Below are 25249 nucleotides of genomic sequence, written 5' to 3'. Positions count from 1 at the left end.
GGTGGGGGGTGGGGGCTGGGTCCCGGCTCTGCCACGGACCGGTACCTTGATCCTGGGACTCGGTTTCCTCACCTGTACTAAGGGGGAGCACAATCCCTGCCTGGCTCCCTCCGAGGGCCTCAATGTGGCTTCCGTGAGAGAGATGGTGTAGGAGAGCTTTACAAACTGTAAAGTGCAGTGCACGCATGCAGGCTGACTGCGAACCTGGGACCAGGCCCAGCGGAGTTCTGGGAAATGGAGACAGTAAGTGTTGGCAACGAAAACACTGTTTGAGGCCCAGGGGGTCCTCTGAGCACCCGTAGATCCCTAATACCTGTTCCTCTCTCTGCTCCCCTCACCCTCCCTGGCATCCTCTGTCCTGGGGTCCAGCAGACTCGACCATGGGTTGCTGAGGCCTGGAGAGAAGAAGAGCTCCCGCCCTGGGTTGGTTCCCACGTCCACTCTGAACTTGAGGTTGGGGCCACACCAGCCACACCTTTGGCAAGACCTCGCTAGTAGCCTCTGATCCGCGGCGATTAGCAGGTAGGTTTCTTGCGATGAACAAATTCCTGATGGCGAGGAGGGGCCGTGGCCCTCGGCTCTCTTTTCTCTGATTGTCACCCTTTCGGCGAGGTCTTATGGGTGTCTGTGTGTGTCACCTCCATTCCTGGGTGAGGGTTGGAATGACTGGTGGTGAATTCTTCCTTGCAGCACCCCAAGTGGCCGCCAGCCCGGGCAGGAGAGCAGCACCTGCCTCCTCCTGGCACCTCCAGACCAAGGGGCCCCAGCCCAGCAGAGGCTTGAGTCCAGGTCGCCATTCCCCTGGGCTGGGTCTCGGCTCTGAAAGCAGCAGCGAGAAGAGAGCGGCTGGGAGAGCCCTGGATGGAGCACTTCAGAGCAGCGCCTTGAAGAGGAAGGAGAGGGAGGCTCCACAGGACAGCCCCAGAGCCAGGAAGAAGGTCATGAGGGCACCGGCCACCTCCCTCTCATGTGGCAGCACCTGCCTAGAACGCACAGGAATAGGAGCTCTTAGAAAATGCTGGGCCAAACTTGGACCCACCCCAGTGTCCCCGTCCTCCTTACAACAAGACACCGGAGTTCTGGTCTGGGCTGACCCAACCTCCCGGCCACTGTAATTAGGCCCTTGACTCTGGACTTCAGTTTCCTGATCTGTAACATGAAACCTATGGACGAGGACATCTCCTTGGGCCCCTAGGGTCCAATATTATAAGATTCTAGATTCGACTGCCTTCCTTCTTGATAAGATGTCCCCAAACTGGTCCCCCCTACCCTGTCACCCCTCTGGATTCTCAACTCCATTGTCCCTAGAGTAAATAGCCCACGAACCCTGCTTTTGACCAGAACTTTAGTTCCCTTTCAAATGAGAATTCTGGGAGTAGCGAGGCTCTAAGGAATGACAATCCGACCCATTTATTTCACAGACGGGGAAACTGAGGCCCAGAGAGGAGGGCCCAGAATCACAGCCTGGGCTACTCTCCTAGGCAGCTCTTGGCCTGGGGCCCACTCAGGACTTCAGGGCTGACCCAACAGGGTGGTGCCAGTGAGGTCTGGAGACAGCTTGGGCTGGGCTGGCCAGAGCAGAATGCGCCCTCCCTTTGCAGGCTGTCGCCCCTCAAAGAGCTAGCCCGCCTCCCCACTCCCAGGCCCTCCCCGCTGTCCCCCTGACCTGGGCGCCAGGCACATGGTGAGGGACACCAGGTAACCATTGGAAACAGCAAAGAGCAGCATGAAAGTGATGAAGTAGGCATCCTGCGGGAAGAGGATGGGCAGCCGGGACCTCTCGGGCACGTGGCACAGCATGAAGAGTGGGATGAACAGGACGCGCAGGCAGACGAGCAAGGGCAGCAGCCGGCTGTCCTGGTCCGGCTGCGGCGGAAGCTGGCGTGAGGGCGGTCCCCGGGAACGGGGCCTCTCCCCCAGGGGTACCTAAGATAGACTCATCCCTCACTTCCCTGATCTACCCCACAGGAACTAGTGGGGTCCCAGCTCTTGGGCCTCTGGAGAGCCAGAGGCTGGGCCAAGGCCACCCAGCAATCAAGGACCAGCCTGGGGCTAGCCTCTGCCTCTCCCGGCCTCCCCTTGTGTTCCCCGTGGCAGAACTGGAAGAGACGTAGAGGGCATCTTCGGTTTCAAACTCGGTTCCTCTGAATGGCCCTGGGGGTTCCACAGATCGCTTTGGGGCAGATGGGGTTGCCAGAGTGGATTGGAAGCTGGGGATCCGGGACCACCCCGGCTTGGATCAGAGTGGCTCCTCTTTGATGTACTTTGTCGTGTCTCCTTGGAAGATTTCATTTAAAGCAGCAGCACCGTGGCTCAAAGCAATCTAAACGCTGGGAAGCTCGTCCCAACTCTCACATGGCACAGGGACCTCCACATAAGTGTCTGAGCGCCGAAGGTTGGGCCCTGAGCTGGCTGCTGGGGACACAGGTCAACTGGACATAGCTTCTGCTTTCAAAAGGCTCACAGCCTGAGCCCTGACTTGCATACCTCCAGAAGCCAGGCGCTCACTACCCGCTGGTGGGCTGATCCGTTGCCAGGCCCAGACCAGTCGGACTGCCAGGAAATCACCTTTCTCTGCTCTTTCACACCCTCTGACCCCCGACGGCTTCCTAAAACCACGAGATCACCCCAGCCCGGGTGCGCTCACCCACAAGAAGTAAGAGGTCAGGCTCCGTCCCAGCCAGTCCATGATGTTAAAGAGGAGGAAGCAGCAGATGGGGTTGAAGAACTGACCTGGGGGCGGGGGGCACAGGGCTCGTCTTGGTCCCAGCTCCCCTCTTCCTTTTCTCCCCTTCACTCCCCTGCTCTGCCCTCTTCTGCTTCCCAACACTCACTCCACTTCCCAGGACTGGTGGAGCTGGTCACCATGGCCGTGATGGCGGGGAAGACGGACAGGGTGACTGTGAAGACCAACACAAGGCACAGCGCCGTCAGCCAGATCTGGGAGCCGGAGGCAGGGGTGTGAGCGGGCGGGGCACTCAGCCCCGACCCTCCTGCCTGAACCCTGGCCCCCGACAGCAGGACAGCTGGGGCCTGGCTCGGCTGTGACCCCAACCCACTGTGACCCTGTCACCTTGGGGTGAACAAGGTGAGTACTGAGGCCCCATTCCATGCTGAGTCTCTGGGGAAGGCTGGAGAGAGCGGCCCTCTCTTCCCCGGGGATGGTGGTTGGGAGTTATATCCAAGCCGAACCTTTTGGAAGACAATGTAAACCGAAGGCTTTCCTGGCTTCTGGGGTGCCTCAGGCTCCAGTTCTGGCTCCTTCTCAGAGTCAAGATCCAGAGTCAGGGCTGCCTTCTGGGGGCTGTTGAGAATCCCGTTCTTCTCATCTGGGGCGAGAGGGGAGGGCAGGATCATGCCTGTGACCCTTGCCTGAGACAGGGAGACGCCCAGCAGTTAAAACGAATGACCCTCCTTCAGCCCAGCGTGAAGGCAAAGAGAATTAACAACAGAAATACGCTTAGCTACTATTCAATAAGCACACGCACGTGCCAGGCAGACTAAGTACCCTAGTGGATTATCTCCCTGCCATTGCTCTACAAAGAAAAAGAAGCTCAGAGAGGTTAAGTGACTTGCCTAAGGTCACAGAGCTTGAATGTTGTGAAGCCAGCACTCGAACTCAGATGCATCTGGATCTAGAGCTTGCACGCCTGAGGTTCTACTGCCTCCCCATTTTATAGGGGAGGAGAGCGAGGCCCACAAGGCAGCAGGGATGACTTAAATCCCCCTGACTTTCCTTCATGATTTTCTGCCTCTGCTCACACAAGGCACTAGGGGTGAGGGCTCTAGTTGGGGACAGAGGGACAGCTTCCCTGTGGAGGTGGCTCTAGCCTCCTCAGGGTCTCCACCTCCCCGGCAGGATTCAGGGCTCACCAGACTGGAGGAGCTCAGCTTTGGTCTCCAGCTCTTGACCTTGTGCCTGGGATGATTTCTTGGCCAGGTAGTGGCGGGCGAAATCCTGCAGAAAGAAAGTGTTGGCCCTGCCTGTCTTGGTTGAGGTATCTGGATCCCTCCCCATCCCGCTGGCTTAGAGGCTGGGGGTCCCGCAGTGGCTGACTCCTTTGGGGATCAGGACTGGACCCAGGTTCCCCCCGCCGACCTCCCCTGGCTTCTCTTGGGATCTCTGACTCTGAGATGCTCTGAAGTGCGGCCTCAAGCTCATTGCCAAGCTCACCAGGTGGGGCAGGCTCAGGTAACACACGATGGACACGAAGATGCCCACACAGGGCGTGATGAAGTACCCCAGGGCAGAGGTCTGGGCATCCACGTCACCTGCGGAGAAACTCCAGTTGCAAAGGGGCGATGGCTGGTCCCACTGGCTCCCACAGAGCTAATAACTCTTGTCCCACACCGCATTATCACTTTCTCAGGTGAACCTCCCGGCCTCTTCCTGACAAACTCGGGAGGCTTGTGCAGGGCCCAGCCCAGCCCTGCACTTCTCTCTTTGTTCCCTATGTGCCATTTTTTTGAGCACCTACTATGTACTCATTATTATTACGTGAATTATTACAATCTGAGGACAGTGCTATAATAATCATTTAATGGGGAAAGGGACACGGGTTTGGTGCCTTGTCCGATGCCCCCCATTAGGGAGCAGGGGAACCGGGATTCGAACCCAGGTCTATCTGAATCCCAAAATGGTCCCTCCTTTCCAAATCCTCAACCTGCTGCCACAAACCAGTGTTGGCCTCAGGACTCCTGCCCCAGGTGAACCCAATCCTCACCCAGTCGCTCGAGAGCCCTGCTCCTCCCCAAACCCAACCCCCAGCTCCCCATCGCCCCACCACCTCCATCTCCAAGGCATCTCACTCCTGGCACACTCTCCCTGCTCCCCAGAATCTCAGAGGCCATCTTGCCCTCCAGCCACCCAAGTCCACTCACTGGCCATGGACATGAGCATGGCAAGGGCAGCGAAGATCCCAGCCAGGCCCTGGCCGCTGAGGAAGAGGGTGCTGTAGGTGGAAGGCATGGTGCCCAGCTGTCCAAAGAGGCTGCCCTGCAGGACTGCAGAGAAGGCTGTGGAGGGACAAGAATGGGGGCCGCTGCTCCAGTAGGCAGGCCTCGGGGGCCCCCTGGAGGTGTCGGCAGGGTGCGCAGAGGATTCTGGACTAGGCTGGGAGGCATGAGACTCCTGGTGCTCTGGTGTAACGCACCCCCATTCATTCCTCTTCTGAGGGGCATCCCGAAGCCTGTAGGGCTAGGGGCCAGGAGGCCAGCTCTCTGGTTGCTGTGAGGTCTGGGACAAGGGCTTTTTTCCTCTCCCTCCTGGCCTCAATTTCCTATCAGGGACATGGGTGATGATACAGCTGTCTTCTCTTTTTGGATATGTTGGGCCTTTTCAGCTACAACAAAGGCTGGGCTGAACCCTGGGTGGGCTGGCAGGGAGGTGGGTAGGGGCAGCGGTGCTCACAGTTGATGAACCAGACGGAGGCCATGGTGATGGAGAAGAAGGACCCAGGACTCATGTCCACCTTGACCAACACCGCCGTCAGGGCAAAGAGCAGCAGGATGACCAGCAGGCTGCCCAGAATCCGCACCGTCTCGGGGATGCTGCTCATAAGGAGAGCCAGAGTGGGCACCGGCCGGGCCCAGGCCAGGCAGGGCAAGGTAGGCGAGAGCCCCCTCCCAGGGCTGCACAGTGGGGGCTGGGGGAGGTGCAAGGGGAGCGCGGGAAGGATGGGAGGTCTTCCCTGGGCCCAGATGGAGCTGCCTCAGCGGGGGGCGGGACAGGGACACACAGGGGTGGCCTGGGACAGAGCCCAAGGGCGGGCCTCTCACCACTGGTACAGGAAAGAGTTGAGGAGTGTGAAGAGCAGCAGGGGCAGCTGGGACAGCAGTGTCACCCAGTTGTTGAAGTTGAAGGTGTCCGTAGGACCCGTGTGGTTGGTGTACAGGGTCCCAGTGGTGCTGTTGGTGCCCTCCAGCCGCCCCTGGAAGTACTGCCAGGATGCCAGGGGAGGGGTTGTACATGGTCACCCTACAACCTACCCTCAGGAATCCCCCAGCCTTCCCCCTGCCTCCCCCCTGAGCCTGCGCTTGGGATGGCTTGGTTAATGTCTGTGGGGACTGTCTCTGTTTGTCCTTGTGCTGTCCCAGCACCTGGCACACAGTGGGAGCTCAGTGAATACGCATTGAATTGAACAGCTAAAGTCTGGGACAGAGCCCAAGCCCTAGGAACCCCCAACTTGGGCCTTGCTCCATCTTCAGATCACCCTCCCTCTTCAGTGCCCTGGTTCCAGCCTCCACTCCCACTCCTGCAGCAGCTCCTGGAGTTCTGAGTACCCGGCACCTAAGGTGAGCCAGACTCCGACCCACCGCATTCCCTCTGGAACACACATCCTGTCTCGCCTCTGCCTAACCTCCCCCGCCCCCCAAGGGCAAAGCCCCAAGGTTTTGGAACAGCATTTGAGGCCCTTCGGAACCAGACCTCGGCCTCCCTTTTGTGCCCCATCTCCTGCTTCATTCCACTAAACTCCAGGCACCCCTTTCTCTGGACAGGCTGGCCCTCCCCTGCCTTGGTGCCATTTCTGCCCAGAATGCCCATCCCCCTCTTCCTGACGGACCCCTAATGCTTTACCTACCCTTCTCCTGAGTTACAAATCACCTCTTCAATAAAGCGGAAGGATTTGCTCCCTCCCCTGAGGACCCACAGGACTCTGCTCCAAGCCTTCGATGCCACATGTCACGTTACATTATTAATCGCTCTTTGGTACCCATCTCGCTCTCAAGACCAAGGGTGGATTCTGCTGTGGGTCTCCAGGGCCCAGCCCTGAGCCAGGCACTGAAGAGGACAGTTGTTGTACTGAATATATATGAATAGCCCAGGCCCAAAGGGGATACAAGCCCCACATTTCTGCCTCCCCTTGAGAGAATATAAGCTCCATGAGGATGGAGACTTCCTCTGTTATGTTCCCAGTGCCAAGAATGGGGCCTGGCCCGCAGTGGGTGCACAATGACTATTTGTTGGATGAATGATTGTAATTCGTGCTATTTCAAAGAAAAACAAAGGTTTGGGAAATCCGCTTTTGGAGTGACTAGCTCAAGAATAATGACAAACAGAAGTGGTGATTCCACAGGACCCCCTGGGCTGGTGGCCTTGGCCCTGTAAGGTCTGGGCATCCCTGAAAGCTTGGCCTTCCTAGCCATGAGAGGCACCGTCCCTCTCTGAGGCTCCTGGCTTCAGCTGACACCCAGACATAATGAGGAGTCAAAGGCGGCGGGGAAGGGAAAGCTTCTGGTACCCCTCAGGTCCAAGGCGGCTGGAGGGACAGACGGTGGTTGTGGCCCTGGGGCCGCCACTCCAGCCGCGTGTCTCACCGGGATGGCCGTGATGAAGAAGTTCCAGGGCAGGAGAGTGCCCAGCCCCAGGATAAAGAAGCTGATCCCGACCAGGTGGTAGCTGTGGGGATCAGTAAGAAGGTCACCCCGAGGACGCAGCTCCTCGGCCGCCCCTCCCGCCTCCCAGGGCGCCCCCTCCGGAGAGCGGACTACAGCCCCCATCATCCCGGCTCAGGCAGCCAAGGGAGGTGGCTGATGGGAATTGTAGTTTCATCAGGTCTGCTGCGAGCCTTGGAGCGCCCGAAGGAAGCTGCCCAAGGTCTGCGCTGCCCGCGGCCGCCAGGATCCCCGTCCGCGCCCCACTCGGTCCCCAACTCGCCTGTCCTGCGGGGTGTCTCCTCGAGCCATGGCCGCCCAGCGGAATGTGCCTGGGTGGGAGAGAGGTGGGGTGCCGCACCTGCACCTGCGCCGGGCGGAGGACCCGGGCGGGAGGCCAGGTCTCGCCTGCGGTTGGCGGGGGAGTGGTCAGGTCTCCCCGAAGGGAAGGCGAGAGGCGTGAGCGCGGGAGGGAGCCGAGCGCGGGTCCCGAGCTCCGCAGGCTGGGACCTAGGCTCCGCCCCCGGGGCGGGGACAGAAGGTCTCATCACCCCTCCCCACCTACCCAAGGCCGGTTCTTCACACTCCCACTTCCGACCCCGGCCGCGCCTCGTGCTCCCGACTTCCCACTGCCCCCCACGCCGCCGAGTGCGGCTTAGAGGCGGCTGACTTGGGAAGATGAACCCGCCTCCCATTTTTTTTTCTTCTGTGAAACACTTTGTAAAAATTCTAGACCATTGTAATTTTGAAATTAATTTACTCTAACTCATACAATTTACGAGCGGGTTTGCTTTTCTCTGCAATCACCGTGCATATAGCGGATGCTGGCGAAGTGAGAGGCTCTAAGTCACAAATTATTTTCGTAAGTAATGAAATTTTATGGCCACCACTCCTTGTGTTTTCTTCCCCCCAGCCAACTGTGAGGCAAACACTGCTTGTCTGGGTCAGTGTTTCACGGCCTGGACCATAGCAGGTGCTTGGTAAATGCTCAGTGAATAAACGGATCTTAATGATATACAAGAGATTTTAGGGAGAACAGAGACAGCTTTAAATTACACTGAAAGAGAAAGCTATTCTCTTTAATTTGCTCTCAAGCCTTCGGAATATATCAAGGCAGAACGTCTCAATTTAGTATACTAACATGTTTCTAACACCTGTTAATTACTCTGTCTTACAAAGAGCCGGCCTCAGGGCTTCTGCTGACGGTTTCATCTAGAGATTAAAATCTTTTATGTTTCTTCTATTTTTATAGTTGCTTTATTTTTAGGGCTATTCATATATTTAGGGCTATTCATATGAATAGTTTCCTATTCATATATTTATAATAAAGACACACGCTTTTTTTGAAAAATAAAATTTTGTATAGTTTAGTAAATGAACACATAAATTTATTAAAATTAAATATAATTAAATCAGAATCCACTTATTAAAATGAATACAAATGAAATGTAAGTAAATTAAAAATATAAATTTGTTAAATAAAACCACACGTTTTTATGATTTTTTAAATTTTAAAATAAATTTGTTTATACATGTAACTCAAAATAAATGTATTTATGAAAAATGAGTCATTTTAAAAAATTAACCAAACGAGACTGCAGGTGGGGCACAGCTGTGGCACAAGTTTTAAAGGAAGGAAGAGCTGAGGTTTGGGGAACATTCCTGGAGGCCCCGACTGAAGAGGATGAGGGCATTTCAGGAAGAGAACAGCCTGTACCAAGACCCCGGTTGTGAGAATGCTGACACATTCTGGGACACAAATAGATCCCTTTGGCAGGCATGGTGGAAGGAGAGGGCAGAGGCTCTGACAGACAGCTGGGCTGGTTATGACAGGCCTGAGGGCTGAGGAAAGAGCTCGGATTTCATTTTAAAGGAGAGGTTCTCAATTCAATCAGAATCGGTCACCCGTTTAATAACAAATATTTTGTTACTATCCTGCGATGAAATTAATAGATAGTAAAACCTACCTATACACAAAAATTTAGTGTCAATATAATATCCTAATTGTGAGATATGGGATAAAATTTTTCAAAGAAGTAATAAATAGCGTGTGTTTGAGTGTTTGAACACTCAGGCGCAGTGAAGCAGTTGGATGCTGGCCTCTCTCTTTAAAACCCCAGTGAATGCACAATACAGGCAAGTAGTGAACCGGCGGCCACTGAAAGACTAGCTGGCCATCGGTGATGTGATTTTCCTAAACGGTTACCAAGTCTTGGCAAAGTTCCAAACAAAACAGAGTGCAGCTGTCCCTCTACATAGACAGTAGCTGCGTTGCTGAAAAAATGGGGTGTATGTTCAAATCTTACAAATAGTACATTGTGTCCATGTGTAAAATGAGATTAGGGTCTAGGCTCAGAAAATTACCAACATCGTTTTTAAAAATAAATAATAGATTTTAGTTTTAGTACAGTTTTAGCTTTACAGAATAGTTGAGCAAATAGGACGTGGAGTTCTGTACACTCTCCCGTCCGCCCGTTCCCGTTTCCCTTACGATGATCACGCGCGGCATAGTGAGGTTTGAGTCCGCGAGGGACCGCGTCTGGGAGAGTATGGATCAGGCTTTCTATATTTTGCCAGATAATTCTTTGTTGTGGGGCTGTCCCGCGCATTGCAGGATGTGTAGCAGCAGGGTAGGCCACACCCACTAGGCCAGGAGCACCTTCCCCTAGCCGTGATGCACAGCGTCTCCACATATTGCCAAAAAGTCCCCTGGGGGGCAAAATTGCCCCTGGTTAAGAACTGCTGCTCTGAGGCACTTGTTCTGAGCTCTGTCAGACTCAGACACTTTTTATAACATATTTCGCGACATCACTTTGATAATCCTAAAAGAGATTCACAAGTAACATAACCCATCCCCACAATGTAAAAAAAAAACAATAATAATGCTCTAAGTGTAATGCAAAGGAAAACTAAAATCAAATAATTTATAAGAAAAGAGTATGTATTTCAATATCTAAGTCTTTGGGCGCAGCCACTTGAAAATAAAGACTCTGATGCTCGCATTTCTAATGACTATGTTTACATTTAAGAGAAAGAAAAGGATCAGAAATCAGTTCAACACAAGGAGAACAGGGAAATGGAAGCACAAGGATACAGGTGAACAACCAGAATAAAAGCTACAGCTGGGATAAGTAATAACAGGCCAGTCTTATTTGTGTACAAGACAAAGCTAGATTCTTTGTGGGCAGACTGAAATAATCTCCATTGAAATCTGTGTATCATGCTGAAATAAGTTACAGACTGCCGAAGTAGAGAAACTGAGAAGCCATGATATTTTCGTAAATGACCTGAGTTTTATTTATGAGTTTCCTGTCAAAATAACTCCTGAGGTAATGATATGAGATTGGGACGGTACTGAAATATGTCAGGAGATATGTCTCCTGTTTTGAAATCTCACTTCAGGCTTCAGGTGAAGGTAGAGAGTGAGTCCCTAGTACTTATGAACTTGGAGACCATAATGTATTTTGGGAGGCGACAAGGAGTATGGATGGGTTGGAAAGAATAAACAGTAATAAACGAGGCCGTGGGGTTGGTTGGGTATATTTCTGGGAAAAGTATCTGAGTAAGATTTTTTTTAACATCCAGGTAATGCCAGAATAAGTAAATAATTACAAAATGTAATTTTCGTGTTGTAGCTTTCTTATCATTGGGTTATAAGTACTTTTAATTATGGCTTTATTAATATGATTTTTTAGAGCAACCTTTATTAATTAAATGCAATGAGATCCCTGAATTTATTGCCACTAATTTATATTTTGTTCTAAGTCCGTTCAACGGAGTCTCCCTTAGATTTCTTCTGATACATATCTACAACTGACTTTGTTGCTTTTGCAGTATTACCACTGATGCAATGAGAATTTCAAAATATGTTGTTAGAAATGCTATCATACATTATTTAGTCCTTTCCAAAGAAATAGATTCACTAAGTCATGTTTGGGGTTCAAATGTAGTTTTAAAACTCAATTAACTTTCCCTGTCAATGCTGGCTAATGCTCCATATCTGCTTCAGATGGATTTAATACTCAGACCAGTACTGGAAGTTCAAACTGATCCTTAAATCTGGTTATCATGGCCGTGTTCTTGAAAAACGAATCCAAAATAGAGAATAGGCCTGATCATATCAAATTACTACAAAAATAGAAACTAGAAATTCCCGACAAGAAGGATTATTTTTAAATCCCATGATCCTATGATAATTCCCATCTTTTTAGTGGGCTTGATCTTTTTTTTTTTCCAGCAGGTAAACTTTTCAAATATATCTAACGATATATGATATCATTTTGCGATATTGCAATTACGATGTTTACTATTTCTTTGATCGAATCAAATAATCCCCCAATAATACCAAAGATAATATATTTTTTTGATACGTGGAAATACACAAGTTTAATAACTGTAGATTAACAGAAAAAACAACGGAACACAGATGCAATACACTAAAACAGGGTAGGTGGGGGTAGAAGGGGGTAGAGGGACTCTGGCTATGATCACAGCAACCAACGAGTGATTCCTCTGGTGCCCTGAGGTCATGAGACACTTGACCATGTCACCAGGAACTTCATGTTGAGAAAAACCGCCAATTCCAGAAAGCAAGCAGTGACACAATTAATACTGAGCTTCAGATAGGGGCAGGCCATCTTTGTCAGGGTGTTAATCTTAAGGATGTCTGGGCTCGGAGAGTGTTACGGTCAGCATGTTGACACCACGAGGGGTCTCTTCAGGACGCATCCTGTTTCCCTAACACTAGGTGAAGAAACGCCCCCGCTCACGGTAACCGGGTCCCGTGATGCCTGGTCTTTTGATCCACAGCAGCTCTACTCACCACTGCACCCCACAGCCAGCTTCACTCTATCTACTAAGCACCCTCCCCACGAATGGATTTCCAACAGGTGCGAGCAAATCCAGAGATGGGAGGAACCACAGCAGTGGGATCTGAGAGACAGGAGTCAGCCGAAGGAGCAGATGTGCCCCACGCTGGGCCCCTTCTAGGCATCACTGAGATTGCTATTGCTCAGGAGCACCTGCTCCCCAAGTTCGAAGGCTGGCATCCTGAGGTAGGGGCAGCTGGCACAGCGGAAAGCATCGCCCAGGTGGCAGTTTCCACAGGCCGACTTGGGTTGGGAGCTCACGTGTTCCCTTGACTCCTCTTCTTCCAGTTCTTTGGCAAGGCCGTCAGTGCGGTTCCTGCAGGCTTTCCTCTTTTTCCCTTCTCCACATGAAAGGAGCCCGCAGGGAAACTGGATCGGGCTTCTTCAAATCATCTGGATCCAGCAGCTCATCTGAGTCAATGAGATCCACGCTCTCATTCTCCATGTCATTGGCTGAGAGGGTCCAGAGCTTGGCAGCTGCAGGGTCCACAGCAGGCTTCACCAAAGGAGATTTCTCGGCCATAGAAAGCTTAAGTTGACTAGAAGAGCCCACTTCAAAGTTGTTGTTGTTGTTGTTGTTTTTGCCTGTGATCCGCACAGAGAGCAAGCTGTCACTATGGTAACCCAGGTGTTCTTGGACAGACTGTATCTCCTCGGAGCTCAAGGACTCCGGGTGTAGCTCTTTCCTTCCACAAGAGTCAGAGCTGAACACAGCTTAGATGCAGTCTTCACTTTGCTATTATTGTTCACTACCGCTGTCTCTACTGGCTCTTGCAGAAAAAGACATCCACCAGGCCAAAGGATCTGGGCCATCTCGGCCAAAATCTCAGCACTGTGCACAGTGGTGCTTCCAGGAATTACACTCGACGAGATAATATCAAAGCTAGATTCTTTGTGGGCAGACTGCAACAGCTCATTGATGTTTTCCGCAGACACTGGGCCCTCACTGCCGGTCAACACGTGAAGCTCATCCACCGGCTCTTGCAGAGCCTCCACCAGGGAGGACTTATCCCAGACCTCGGCCGCAAACTGGCCAGCTGAGATCTCAAGGTCTGCCATGCCTGCAGGGCTACGAACCTGCTAACCTGATTCTCTCGCAAAGATAACATTTTTAAAGCATATCCTTTGGTGAGCCTTTTTACTTCTCAGGGTAAGATAAAATAATGACTTTGACACTTCTGAGTACTGGTCATGAATTTTACAGAATGTCCTCCAAATTGGGTTTTTCTGTTTTTACTATGGCCAGATGACTGGTGTTAAGGGGCAAAATACCGCAGCGGTGAAATGCCCTGTCACACATCAGGGAGTACCTGATATCACGTGACATCACTGATGATGTTAACTTTGGTCACTTGGTTAAGGTCATTTCGCCAGATGTAGGTGGGCGGGGCTAAGTACTACTTCCGGGAAGAGGGTGGAGCTACAGATATAATTGGACTTCTGTAAGGAGAACGTGTCTCTTCTTTCCATTTATATACATCACTATGGACTCATACACATGTATGTATATATACACACGTATACATATATACAATTATATATTATGTTTTGAGTTATAATCCAGTATTACGTTATTTACTTAATGGCTCAGATTGTTCCAGGATTGGGCCCTGGAGTTCTTCCAGACTGGCTCCAGTGTCCCTTTGACATGCCCCCGCCCTTTCGCTCTTTTGAGTACTGCCTCGCTTTCTGGTGTTTTCCCTTCCCTAGCCCGGAACCAGCCACTCCCCCAAAGAGCCCTGTTGCTTTTATTGGAGAATGGTATTTAGAAACGCAGGCCCAGGCACGAAGAGCCGAAGTGACCTTTTAAAAATGAAAATCGAAGTATATCCATTTTCTGCTTATGGTTTTGGATGGTTTCCCACTGCGCTGAGAGTTAGAGCTGCGACTGTACCCAGCCTACAAGATTCTGGCTGAGGGGCCCCTGACCCGGGAGGCTCCAGCTGGCTCCTCCCCTCGCCTGGCCGCCCCACCGCCCCTTTTGCTTCCCAGGATTCTCCAGGTTTTCTCCTTTGTCTGAGTAACTCTGAGTCCTCATAAAATATTATTTTTCTGAGGGAGGTCCTGGCTACTGACCTTCTCCAACCCGATCCTCAAATCAAATTAGGTCTTCTTGTTCCAAGACCCAGTATTTATTTTTAATTTTTCAATTCGAGTTGACATTTAGTATTATTTAATGTTATTTTCAGGTGTGCGGCATAATGGTTAGACGTTTATATAATTTACGAAGCAATCCCACTGATGAATACCCACCTGGCACCGTACATAGTTATTGTAATATTATTGACTATGTTCCCTGTGCTCTACTCCACATCCCCGTGACTGTTTTGTAACTTCCAATTGTACTTCTTAGACCCTTCACCGTTTTCACCCAGTCCCCCACCCCCCTTTCCATCTGGCAATCACCAGGTTGTTATCCATGTCTATGAGTCCATTCCTGTTTTGTTCGTTTGTTTTGTTTTAGATTCCACATATAATTGAAATCGTGTGGTGTTTGTCTTTCTCTGCCTGACTTATTTCACGTAGCATAATACCCTCTCGGTCCATCCATGTTGTCACAAATGGTAAGATTTCATTCTTTTTTATGGCTGAGTAATATTCCATTGTATATATGTACCGGACCCAGTATTTGTTCCTTTGGTGTCAGAGACTGATTGCTACCCACCAAAATTCTTTCTCTTCTTTGGCAATAATAGACTTGTTGTGGGGCACATGACACCATCTACACTTCACTTCCCAGCCTCCTTAGGAGCTGGGTTTGGCCTTGCGCTTAGTTCTCTCTAGTAGAATGACTAGAAGTGACACATGCCACTTCCTGAACTGACCCATCAAAACTTCCACGTGTGCCCTCCATGCCCTCCCCCATCCTGAAGGCTGGAATGGCCACAACCAGAGTTCATGGAAGCATTGTGCAGAAGATGGCAGCTCTGATGTCAGCCTAGTGCTGACATCATGGCGTTGGGCAGAACTCCCCACCAAGCTGGACCTGTTACTCTAAATTGTTACATGAGAGGGAGTCAAACGCTTCTGGGGCCTGTTCGCTTCAGTAGCTTAGCTATCCCCCTGAAAAGCCTTCCAGTTTAGTTCAGACACTTTCAGTGGCGAGTGGGAGAGGCTGGAGATGTGATGGCAGAGCTTCTAGTCTGAATGGAAGATCAGGCTAGTGCTGAGTATTTTCAGCTTGTAGAAATGTGGAATAAAATCTCTGACTCCGCAAATGTAATGCCAGGCCAGGCTTGTAAGGAGGAAAGGGAAATCTCCAAGTACCAGAAGCAGAGAAGAACCTGCGTGCCAGAGGCACAGCCTGTGAGCCCAGAGATCAGCAGTCCCAGGGGGCTGGTGAGCATTAGAGGCTCGACATCTTGTCTCTGTCGTTTGTTTGCTTTTCTTTTAGAGACTTCAAAATCATATTTGTTGAGCACTTACTATGTGCCAGTCACCATTTTAAGCTCTTTATATGGATCCACTCACTTAATCATCACAATCATATGAGGGAGGTGCTGTTAATGTCTTCATCTTACTGATAAGCACAGAGAAATTACTCTGTGAAAAGGGGCAGAACCAGGACTCGCGGCCAGGCTGTCTCGCTTCTGAGTCTGTGCTCCCAGGCAGCACATATGCCAGTGTGAGGAGAAAGATGAGATCAGTTTTGGACTGGTTGTACCTTGGCAGTGATGGTCCTGGCATGGCATCCATCCCAGCACCCAAGGAAGACCTCCCACCCCTGCACCCTCTACTCCCCCACAGGCTGGGGGCCAGACCCCTCCAGAGAGGGCAATGAGAAGTCACTGAAGTGCCTTTCTGGCAACACTGCGAAGCTGCCAGAGGATGTGCCAGGGACAGCTGCTGGCTGCTAGGTGCTGCCGGCTGCCACCGCCGACTCAGGAGCCGGGAGCTGTGGAAGCTGACCTCAGCAGGAGCTGGTCACTGGAAAAACCGTCCATGTGAGCCAGGTGCTAGAGGAAGCTGTGCCCTGGAGGAGCCTGGTGTGGGAAACCCGCCCGACCAAGAGCTGAGCACCAGAGAAAGGGGTCTGCAGGAGGCCATCAAGGGCCACCCTGGAACTAGGGCCACCCTGGAACAAGGGCCACCCTGGAACATTGCCTCCTGGAACATGCCAGTGTCCCATCAGCACTCTGCTGACAGGGATAGGATTTTTTGAAAGATGCGCTGATAAAGCAGCGGAAGTGGGAGTCCAGGGAATGTGTAAGGACCTGGTCAGATCCTGCAGCCAAAGAGGGGACCCCACTCAGGGGACCTGAGCACCCCCACTCCAGAGAGCTGCTCCTTGGTTTTATTGCTCTAGGTTCAAGACAGTAGAAGAAATAAAGGTACATTTTTCAAGGTGAGCGCCGCTCTTTCAATGCAGAATGATTCAGTGTTTGATGACTTGAAATCTGTCGAAATGACACTAATCTATTTTGCTTATGGAGCTAAAACAGTAGGAGTTTGTGAAGGACACCAGAGTTACAGTAAGAAAGTAGTGGATGATCAGCGGGACCTGATTACAGGTGGAGACTGTGCCAAGATGATTATTTCCCAGCTGAAGCAAATGAGAAACATCCTCATGCCCTCCAGATGCAGTCATGGTTGACGATCTCACGAAGCTCTGTCCTGGATCTTCCATTAAGGACATCATATGTGTCTGTCTCACGATTTCCGTATTCAGTTAATGAGGGAAAGTGAAGAAGAAGCTGGACCACGATGATAGCCATTTGAAGTTAGATTTAACAACCACACAACTTTTCCCTCTAACCCGTCTGGGAGACAGCAGCATCAGAGATACCTTCTCGTTTTAGTCTCAAGGAATAAGACATGATTCACAACTCGGGGATTTCTTCTGTCTCCAGAACCTGCGTCCTCTGAGATATATTTTAAATGTAAATTTGCACGTGAAAGTCTTGGTCATGACACAAAGATTTTCATTTTGTTGTCTTTGAAATAAGGAAATGCAGCTATGGGAAGATGGTAACATTATATGTCATCCTATGTCAACAGCACACCGATACAGTATTTTTGGAGACTAATGAATCCCGAATTGTGCAAATAACATGTAAGTGGCGAGCTCACCTGGATTTCTTAAATGAATGAACAGCAGTGTTTGCCACAGTGACCTTCACTTTCTACTCTGTGTACTTTTGCTCTTTTTGTACAGTTAATTCTCCGGTGTCATTTGCGTAATTAAAAATAAATGAACAAAAATCAAATCAAGAAAGTTTTCTATTTTAAAATCACAAAAATAATATTCTTACATTTCCAATTGAAACTATGAGCATGCTTCCGACACAGATCGTAATCCAGACTACAGAAGTGCTGTGCCGTAATCAAATTAGTGGAGTATGGAATAGCAAACCTAAGTGTAAGTGCTTAAACTATTAAAATTCTTTAAAAATATAGGGAAATATTTGTGATCTGAGATGTGACACCAAAAGTATATCCATAGAAGAAATAAAATGACACATTGGACTTCATCAAAAGTTAAGGCTTTTGCTCTTCAAAATACAGTCCACTACAGTGAAAATAAAAAGGCAAGTCATGACCTGGGAGAAAATATTTGCAAAACATATATCCAAACAAATTTGGATCTAGAATATATAGAGAGCTCTTATAACTCAGTAATAATAAGTCAAACAATCCCATTTAAAAAAGGGAGATGATTTAAACAGACGTCTCACTAAAGAAGATATACAGATTATAAATCATCAAATAAAATATATTCATCATTATTAGTCATTAGGAAAATGTGAATTAAAACCACAATGAGTACCACTTTCACACCTATTAGAATGACTAAATTAAAAAGACTAACCATATCGAGAATTGACCATGATAGAAACAACTGGAACTCTCATACAATGTTAATAAGAATATAAAATGATTCTATCATCTTGGCAAAAATGGAAAGTTTCTTAAAAAGTTAAATATCTACCTACCACATGATCCGGCCATTCTACTTCTAGATTTAGATCCAAGAGAAATGAAAGCATATGTCTACACAAAGACTTGTGTGTAAATATTCATAGCAGATTTATTTGCAATAGAGCAAAATTGGAAACATAAATGTCCGTCAACAGGTGGATGGATAAAATAAATTATGGTATACCCACACAAAGGAATGCAACCTGCAATGAAAAAGTGAAGAACTATTGATACACACAACAGCATGGATGGATCGCAAAATAATAATGCTGGGTGAAAGGAGCTAGACTTTTTCAACTCATTTACTACTTCTGGGGTTGAGTTTTTTTAGAGATTCCCTGCTATTTTCTATGTGAATAATCACGTCATCTGCGAAGAGGGACAGTTTTATTTCTTCCTTTCCAATCCATACGCCTTTTATTCCTTTTTCTTGCCTTATTGCAGTGGTTAAACTTCCAGTACTATGTTGAATGGGAGTGGTGAGACCCGGCATTCTTACCTTGTCCTCAATCTTAGAAAACCATTCAGTCTTTCATCATTGAGTTTGACGTTAGCTGTAGGGTTTTTGTAGATGCTCTTTACCCAGTTTAGGAAAATTTCCTCTTTTCTTATTTTCCTGAAAGTTTTTTTTTTTTTTTTAACATGAATTGGTGTTAAATTTTGTCAAATGTTTTTTCTGTATCAGTTGATATGATCTTGAGATTTTTAACTTTAGCCCATGTTACAGGCTGAATTGTGTCCTTCCCCTCTCCCTCAAATTTATATATTGAAGTCTTAACCCCTAGTGCTTAGTGCTTCAGATTGTAACTGTATTTGGAGACAGGGTCTTTAAAAAGGTAAGTAGATTAAAACGAGGTCGTTCAGATGGGTTAATATGGCTGGCGTCCTTATAAGAAGAGGAGATTAAGACATAGAGACAGAGGGAAGATGATATGACAACACAGGTTGAAAACAGCCATGTGTAAGCTAAGGAGAAAGGCCCTCAAAGGAACCAATTCTGCTGACACCTCGGTCTCAGACTGCTAGCCTCCAGAATTGTGAGAAATAATGTTTCGTATGTGTTTAAGACACCCAGTTTGTGATACTTTGTGGTACCATTCTCTTCAGAAAACCATTCGTGTTCTTTTGAGAAACAATTTCTGGTTTGCTTCTTGACTCTGGGTGAGATATCAAACACCTGATGATATGACATCAAGTTGACTCCACAAGCTAAGATGCTGAATTTTGACTTGTCCACTGAGCTACGGGTAGGGCATGCAGCTCTGTTCTCCATCATCAAGTGAAAGTGGTATGTATGTGAGATTGAGATCAAGCACAGCCTGAAAGCAGAAGTGAGTTTAGTGAGCAGGAGACTTATATTCTCACTGTCCCTTCACAGTCTTCTGCAACCCATACCTGTGACCTGGTGCACAGAAGGTTCTATGTGATATGCTGGCACCAGCTGGGAGTGGACAGGTGCATCATTACAACCCACGCACCGGTGTCAGTGGACGATGGGAAGGGAAATCTAAGTGGGCAGATTTCTGAGGGGCACATTTAGTCTACTCCATTTAGAAGGAAAAATGGTCTAAACTGTGGCTCGACACCAGGGCAGTGGAGAAGAACTTAGCTGTTATGAAAAGTAGTATTAACCTTAGCAGTTAAATGCATGGAGTTGAGCCACCTGCCTGAGCCCAAAGCCTAGCTTTGCTACTTACTGTGCGTGTGACTATTTGCAACTTATTACTGTCTGCACCCGTTACCTCTTCTTTAAAATGAATTAATAATGGTACCTACCTCTTAGAGTTGTTGTGCTGATAATTGAATTAATATAGGTAAAGTACCTGGATTAGTGCCTGGAACATAGTAAGTACTATGTAAATTTACTTGCTATGATTAGATATGATGATGATGGTGATGATGATGGTGATGATGATGATGACGATGACGACGACTGATAGTCAGGGCTTTGGTGGGAAGAATAGGTCTGTGAATTCATAACAAAAAGATCTGGCAGGATCACTAATGGTTCAAACATTATAGGATTGAAAAATTTGAGTCAGCCCACTAGAGAAAGAACCCCAATCGGCCAAGGTGCAGGCTGAGGGCAAAGAGAATGTGGGGAGGCTTGTGAAGAAAAGATAACATCAACCAGAGCCTTAGACCAATTGCAAAAGTGAGCATTTCAATAGGTAGTTTATGTTTTTCTCTTGCCCTGTTATGTAACCAATTTCCCTCCCCCTCCTCCTTTTCTATTTCATTTAAGGCAGTAATTCTCAATTAGGGGTGATTTTGATGAACCGAAGACATTTGACAATATCTGGAGACATTTTTGATTGTCACAACGGAGGGGGGGAGGAGGTGCCACTGGCATCTAGTGGGTGGAGACCAGGGATGCTGCTAAACATCCTACAGTGCACAGAAAAGTCCCCCAACAAAACATTATCTGGCTCAAAATGTCACAGCGTCAAGGTTGAAAAAGCCTAATAGAAGGCATGTTGGTGGTGGCTCATATTTTAGTCCATAAATTATAGGATAACGAGATGGAACTGGGGCTGAACCGAAGATGAGCAATACCCAGAAATGGATGCGATGACAGATGGAAGACCAGTTATTACTGTTTCCTTTTAAGGAGGGCGCGAGTGTTTTCACATTTGTATGCACGAGAGTCGCTTTATGTTGGGGCTGTGTGGTTGTTGATGCGTTGCCGAGATGTTCGAGGATGAGAAGAGGTCACATATGAGTGCCAAGTGACGGAGAGGCTGGAACTCGGCAGACGTGGTGAGCTGGCTCCCTCGACGTCTCTCCCAGCCTCTTGCTCGTGTGCCGTCCTAGACTTCAGAGGCTGGAAAGAGCAATGCTCCACTTCCCAGGCTCGCTTATAGGTGGGTTCTGGGGTGCGATTTCAGCCCTGTCAACTGGGGGCACGCATGTGAGACCTGCCTGCCAGACTGGTTCATGTAGGGGGGCAGCAGCGGGAGCAGCATCATGCTGCACAGCGTATCAGGCGCCATGGGCTCTGAAGTTGACTCCTTATCCACAGATGCGAGACCAGGGGTCCCAGAACCAGCACTCTCAATGGCAGCTTCCCAGTCCTTGGCCAAAGCGGTGTGGTTCCAGAGCCAGCAGTTGGGACAGAGGATTCTCCAGCCTCCTGGCTATGGAGGCTCAGCAGTTCCCTGTGTGGGCCAGTTCTGCGGGGTTGTTATGAACGTCATTTCTGAAATCCTGAATGGGAGCCCATTTCTCTTGTCCTTCCGATTATTCTATAAACACAAAATTCCTGTATGGAATCCATTAATGCTGAAACTAGGAAGAGTTTTTTCTGCATTGGAACCCTGACGGACACAACCATAAACAGTATCTACGATATAGAAAGAGCTCGTACTTATCAACAAGGAAAGTTTAAAAAGTAAGCAAAAGACACGAACGAGCATTCTCGAAGAAAAAATATGAAAGGTCTACAAACGCAAAAAGATGTCGAGTTTCATCGGCGTTCAGGGAAACGTAAAGGGTGACCACAGTGAGATGGTCTTCCCGGCCCCCTAGATCAACGGTCTTGACAGCACCAAGTATCGGTGAGGTTCCAAAGCAGCTTTCACACAGTGTTGGCAGGAGCATAAATGGGGCCATTTGGAGTTATGACTGAAATAGAACTTTTTATGCCCTGCAATCCCAAAGCATCACTCCTGAGTAGCCCTAAACCAGCGTCTCACAACCTTTCTTACACAATGGTACGTGTAGAAAACCAGAAAATGTTATCGGCACGTTGGGTGGCCCACAGGTAGAGATGACTGGTCAATGGGCCCTGATACACCAGGCCCCACTCAGCCACCCCAAGGGCTGAAAAGAGCAGTAGACTGCTGTACCCGTCTGGACTTCCGTCTGCAGCACCACCTGGAAACCCTTGCACATGCGCACTTGAAGACACGGGCAGAATGTTCAGAGCAGCAATGATCATGATGGAGAAAACTGGGTACTACTCATATGTCTAGCAACAGGAAGAGATATCAGTAAAGTGTGGTATATTCATATAATAGGATGCAAACAGTGAAAACGAATGAAGTACAGCCATACACAACATACAGACGAGCCCCAGTGCCAGTTATCAATTTATTGCCTCTCAGCTCGATCGACCTGTCTCTGCCCTGCTTTGTGATAAAAGAGCTGGACGCTGTGAATGTTTCTTTTTCGCCAGCTGGCACATTAGGCCTTATTGATAGCGGCAGTGGAGGGACACTTCAAGAGGAAAAGGCTTCTCTTCCTGGTTCTGAGGCTTTTATTCTTTCTTTTGCCACAATGCAGCCAGCAGATGTCTTCCCAGGGATGTGTGCCAGCGTTCTAGCAGGTGGTTTTCTGCTTGCTGGCCTTGCTGGTGAGACCTCAGTGAACTTCTCTGCCATTTGGCAGAGCAAATGACACCCCCTCTACAGTGAGGTCTGAATTTCAGCCTTGGTTGGGGGAGGGGGCTCTTCCCAGTTATTCCTGCCTCATATGCCCTTCTCAGCCCCAGACGTCGTAGCTACTTCAAACACCTACTGTTCCCATCTACTTTAAGATCTCTACTAACTCTCTTAGTAGTTAAACTTTATTTACTCATTAATAATTCTTTATGTTAAAATTTTTTCTCTATAAATTACTGGTGTGGTTTCTATCTCCTGATTGGACCCTGACTGATACACCCCCAAAATATCTTGAATTAAAAAAAGCAAGTCGTAGTAAAATGCATACAGTGTGTTTGCAATTATATAAAATTCAAAAGCAGGTGATTATAACCCAATGAGTGGATAGGGAATTTACCAACTGATCTCATACCATCACACCCTGATAGACTTCTGGGGATCACTGGCTATTCCACAGGAGAGTCATGTCAGGTGACAGACAGGATCTTTGTGGATGGCTGTAAACACGACCCTGTGAGACAAACTTTGGAGTCACAAAGAGGGGGAACCCCCAGTATCAGTCAGCAGCTGGAGGAAACAGTAGGAAAGCAATTAGGAGAAGCTACTTGGAGGCACATCGGGGGAATCTAGGCAAAGGTGACTTCTGGTGGATGTCTGCGGCCCTTTCAGGATTGCAGTAATGGCAGCAAATCCTGTTAACGAGCTCATGGGAAAACATCAGGGTCATCCAGGATGGAGGAAAGATGTCCCTGAGTTGGTGCCCCTTAAGCGGGATGAGATGGCCATTGACAGCCCTTGGAAGTTCAGGATCTGGTAAGTGGGGTTACTGTTACCCACATGGGGACAACATGCCTTGTAGCTGATGGTTCACCAAAAATTCCTGAAAAATCTAAAGCACGCTGGCAGCAGTGCCTCTAACTGGAGCTTTAGAAATTGTAACCACCAGTCCCTTGGATTCTCTTTAATGGTTTACACTCATACCCTTGGCAGCCCCAGATGCGTTAGCTAAGAATCACGGGGCGGACGGCAGCAGCAGTGGGGACACAGGTTTTGAATCTCCAGGAATCGTCACTTAAAACCAGAGCAACTAGATAATAAAACCAAGTCACATGGCCATATTGACAACAAAACTAGGTGACAGGGGTACCCATTCTCCCCAAAACATAAGCCAGTAAGAACAAACCACCAACAGTCTGCAGAGACTTACATGGAGCCAACACCTCTGCAGGAAAAAATGAGAAAACTATAGACCTGAGGACAGTTATTCACTAGAAAACAGGGTAGGTCAATTTGAGTACAAGTGGAGCTTGGGAAGCATTTTCTCACCCAACAGCAGAGACGCATAAGCAGGAAGACCACAGTAGAAGTCAACAACGCTGAATGAGAGATATATTATACATGCTTATAATATATAATAATACATATCTCCATATATAAATGGAGAGGAAATGGAGCATCTATCTTCTATGAACTCTCAAAACCCTGGGAGATGGGGGAGAGTCCTCGTCCCTCTCCTGACCTTGGGCTGCTTCCTTTGCTGGAAGCGAGGTCTCACGGACTGGACCCCCACCTCATCCAGCCACCTCATCCCTAGATCAGGGGCCTAGAGACCTGTGTTCTATCCATGGCTGCTGAAACTTTGGCAAAACATTTCACTTCTCTGAGTCTCAGTCTCCTCATCTGTAATATGGAAATAATTCTAATAAGTGCTGTCGTGCTTACCTCAAGAGACTCTGAGGTGGATCAAAAGAGACTGGAAGTGAGGAGTCAAGAGCTGGTGGCAGGTCTGCCCCTCACAGCTGCTGGATCTTGGGCAAGTGGCAACTTCTCTCGGCCTGTTTCTCACCTGTAAAATGGCAGTAGTCGGAGTAGAAATTATCTCATCATCATCGTCTGCATTGCAATGTTGCCGTGAGAATGAAATGAAGCGATACAAGAAAGCGCTTAGCGGTGTCTCACACCTCAGGAACCTTATAAACCTTAACTACTGACTTGATGGTGCTTTTATTAGTTAGGGTTCGGATGCTGAAGACGGTTGTGATCTTTTATGCTTTTCCCTCTCGCAAACACCAGAGGGCGACATAGACGGCGGGACCGCAACCATAAGCACTACAGCCCCCTCTTCACTCAGCACCACCACTTGCCACGCGGTGGCGCTAAGGCACATGATGTCTGCTTTTCCGCAGAGTTTGGGTTGCACAGAGAGCGGATGGAGTGAGGGCGGAGGTGGAAGTAAAGGGGAACCCTGGGAGCTGAGTAGCCCTGAACTAAAGGCTTGGGGGCCCCTGGACCGAGTGGATCCTGGGTTCCCGGGGTCTTGGAGCCGTTTTGAATATGAGGGCGCCCCCTTCCTCCTAGCGCCGGGTCTGCATCCCCTTCCCCGGGGCAGCCTCCGCGCCAGGAAGGCTGAACGAGAGAGCGCGCATCTCTGCGCGCTCCTCCTCGGCTAGCTATAGCTCATTCATTTGCCGCCGCGGTACGCCGTTGCCATGGAGACTTGATTTAGGTGGTGGGGAGGGAGGCCCGGGGTGACGTCCGTGCAGCTCGCAGCTCGTCTCTCGCGGCCTCCCAGTTCTTGCCTATTTTGGAAGAGAGCCGCAGCCCTTCTGCTGATGCGCGCGCGCTGGCGCCTTTTAAAGGCAACCGGCGGAGTGGCGGCTTCGCCAGAGCCCGGGAGCTGCCCCCGCCCCCGAGTCGCGAGCCGGC

General features: G+C 49.1%; 1 protein-coding gene and 1 pseudogene across 4 annotated transcripts; both read right to left on the bottom strand.

Moving 5' to 3' along the window:
* Nucleotides 1-6: 6 nt before the first annotated feature.
* On the bottom strand, nucleotides 7-7882 carry SLC29A2 (solute carrier family 29 member 2). Of its 4 annotated transcripts, XR_001516788.2 has the most exons (13): nucleotides 7658-7882; nucleotides 7318-7399; nucleotides 5779-5939; nucleotides 5411-5550; nucleotides 4882-5016; nucleotides 4175-4272; nucleotides 3874-3958; nucleotides 3193-3329; nucleotides 2835-2940; nucleotides 2648-2733; nucleotides 1667-1926; nucleotides 314-983; nucleotides 7-227 (listed from the first exon to the last, which is right to left on the bottom strand). XR_001516788.2 is itself a non-coding variant. In XM_015588622.2 (12 exons), the coding sequence occupies exons 1-12, from the start codon at nucleotides 7684-7686 to the stop codon at nucleotides 872-874; spliced, it is 1431 nt and encodes a 476-aa protein (XP_015444108.1). In that variant the 5' UTR covers nucleotides 7687-7882; the 3' UTR covers nucleotides 7-871. The 4 variants fall into 4 exon arrangements, 3 of the variants coding, with proteins under 3 accessions (XP_015444108.1, XP_015444109.1, XP_006911124.1); XM_015588622.2 differs by having other exon boundaries at nucleotides 7-983; XM_015588623.2 differs by having other exon boundaries at nucleotides 7-979.
* A 4477-nt stretch (nucleotides 7883-12359) lies between these two features.
* Nucleotides 12360-13301, bottom strand: LOC102879081 (annotated as a pseudogene).
* Nucleotides 13302-25249: the final 11948 nt, after the last annotated feature.

Source organism: Pteropus alecto, unplaced genomic scaffold (genome assembly GCF_000325575.1).
Source record: "Pteropus alecto unplaced genomic scaffold, ASM32557v1 scaffold43, whole genome shotgun sequence".
NCBI lineage: Eukaryota > Metazoa > Chordata > Mammalia > Chiroptera > Pteropodidae > Pteropus > Pteropus alecto.
The sequence above is the reverse complement of the archived record's forward strand: the minus strand, read 5'-3'. Positions and strand labels throughout refer to the sequence as shown.